Source organism: Penaeus monodon, chromosome 4, assembly GCF_015228065.2.
Source record: "Penaeus monodon isolate SGIC_2016 chromosome 4, NSTDA_Pmon_1, whole genome shotgun sequence".
Lineage (NCBI taxonomy): Eukaryota > Metazoa > Arthropoda > Malacostraca > Decapoda > Penaeidae > Penaeus > Penaeus monodon.
In genome coordinates, this window is record NC_051389.1 from 3,652,720 (window position 1) to 3,655,219 (window position 2,500).

The 2,500-nt window shown below is 43.5% G+C and overlaps 1 protein-coding gene across 5 annotated transcripts in view; it reads left to right on the forward strand.

Moving 5' to 3' along the window:
- LOC119568630 (broad-complex core protein isoforms 1/2/3/4/5-like) overlaps nt 1–2,500 on the forward strand; it is a 44,986-nt gene that overhangs the window by 14,134 nt on the left and 28,352 nt on the right. For all 5 annotated transcript variants that reach the window (XM_037917166.1, XM_037917175.1, XM_037917173.1 and 2 more), the window contains exons 3-5: nt 609–824; nt 959–1,730; nt 1,875–1,931. In XM_037917166.1, coding sequence (XP_037773094.1) covers nt 609–824; nt 959–1,730; nt 1,875–1,931 — 1,045 coding nt within the window. The remainder of the gene's footprint in view (nt 1–608; nt 825–958; nt 1,731–1,874; nt 1,932–2,500) is intronic.

The window sequence follows — 2,500 nt, forward strand, 5'->3', positions numbered from 1 at the left end:
TTTATGAGCACATGATATATATTCTCAGTTGAACTAAATTATTGTTTCTAGGTACATGTAATATGTTTTTCACCAAAGATGTCAGTTACTTGGCCTACCTGAATTTGTTTTTATGAAGTTAGAAAATGGTTATTTCTGTTGTGAACATCAGTACCAATAGTATTTTTATCAACATCAATCTGACTATTATGATATTGTTAACAGTAAGACAGTAATAAAAGTAAAATCCGTTCTGAAAGTTCAAGGAATGGGGGTATATAGGTGAGGTCAAGCATACCTAATAACAGACTCCATACTAAGCCTTCCTGAAGCCATGTGTGTGAACAAAATCAATAACACAAAACAGTAGTTGACAGTGTAGATACATATACACTAACCAATGTCAGTGTGCTAAGATGTACTTCCACAAGCATGCTTATACATAATTATAACACACACATGCCCACACCCCTACCTCCAAACCCAAACATATTTCCCCACTGAATTAAATTTGTACTCTTCATAAGTTTCATTTATACTTGATTTTGTGTGATTACCTGAAATATCAGATTTCTATTTTTATTGATTTGTAAAATACATTATTAATATTCTTAATTTCTTCTTTCCAGCAAAATCCTTGCCAGCACCCAATAATAATCTTGCGAGATGTGGCATTTGTGGACATGTCTGCACTTCTCAGTTTTGTGTATCAAGGGGAGGTTTATGTATCTCAGGACAGACTCACAACTTTCTTACGCACAGCTGAGATGCTTCACATAAAGGGACTGACGGAACAGAATCAACAGCAATCTCATTTAGCAGCACATCAACTTCAAAGAGATCAGGTTGGTTCATATTTTGTATGTTATTGTCATTATTTCTTTAATATTGTATGACATTCTAGAGTTAAAATTGCTATAGCTGACTTAATTTTTTATTTGTTCAATATATTATCTCATGGCAAATTTTTAACTTCCAGGGAGGGTTAGTAAACAAGGTGGTGAGCAGCCTAGGTTCTATAGCAGTTCAAGGTCCGTCCTCACCACGCTTGAGATCTACACCTTCGCCAACCAGTCATGTATTACAGCAACCGTCCCATATCTCACCACCACCTAAGAAACGGCGCCCAGCCAGCAGTCCCACCCTCAACTTGCCACTATCCACCGCAGCACCTTCTACTCCACCCCGCTCAGATGTACCTCCAGCCCGAATAGAGCTTAGCCCTCACCTGGAAGGCTCAACCTTGGCAGCAGCCCTCACAAAACCACTTAATGCTACCAGCCAACGAGGAGATAGTACCCCACGGGGTTCACAGCCTCCACCCTCTGCACAGTTACCCCCTCCCCCTCTGTTACCAGCACCCTTACCCGCTCCAGATGTGCCAAAGGTAAAGCAGGAGGATGAGGGAGAGGGGACAGGGGGAGAAGAAGATGGTGTAGGACCAGACCAGGCTGTGAACCTTGTGACAGAAGGGTCAATTTTGAGGCAACGCATCCAGGGTTATCAGGGTAGCAGTGAGACACCCTCAGCTCTGCCCCCCCCTGCCACCACCAGCAGTAGTACACGGCCATCACAAGCACTCATCCACCCACATACCCTTAAAGATGACTCACAGAGTGATGATACAAACCTGGGGGATGTGGGGGTAGAGATGGGAGATAGCGGGAGTGGGGAGAAGGAGGCTCTAGCAAGTCCACCACCCATGGTGATCAGACCACCACTCATGGGCCTTCTACCCAGGGAAGCTGCAGGTAAGATGAATGACAGTTAAACTAAAGTTGCACAGTACAGAATGTGACATGCAATATTTTTTTTTTATCCATGATATTTTGTTTTTTAATGTGAAATGCAATAGTATGATTGTATTGTAATCAATTGATATTTATTATTTACAGGGTTATACACGGGTCCAGGAACGTCAGGGTCTTTAAGTCAACATGACTCTTCTCAAGGTAAGAAAAGGAAGCGATTTTCTCTTGTAATGCAGCCACAAATTTTACATTTGACATTTGTATTAAAAAAATGTCATGTGTATGAAAATAAATTTCCCAGGTAGGAGCCTATTTTCAGAATCATTAGATAATGTGTTGTGTTATGATATCTAGATTATGTGTAAGAGCAGATCCAGGCAGGCAGGCAGGCAGGCAGGCAGGCAGGCAGGCAGGCAGATAGGCAGGCAGATAGGCAGGCAGATAGGCAGGCAGATAGGCAGGCAGATAGGCAGGCAGATAGGCAGGCAGGTAGGCAGGCAGGCAGGCAGGCAGAGGCAGGCAGATAGGCAGGCAGGCAGGCAGGCAGGCAGGCAGGCAGGTAGATGCAGGTAGATGCAGGCCCCCTTGTACCTGCACATGCATACACATATGCAGATATAAATGCACACATGTAAACACACATGCGCATGCATATGCTCACGCATATGCGCACACTTACACACACATATGCAAACATAGGCACACACAAGCGCACACACATGCACACGTATGCACACATTGTGCACACAGACATGCACACATATGTGCAC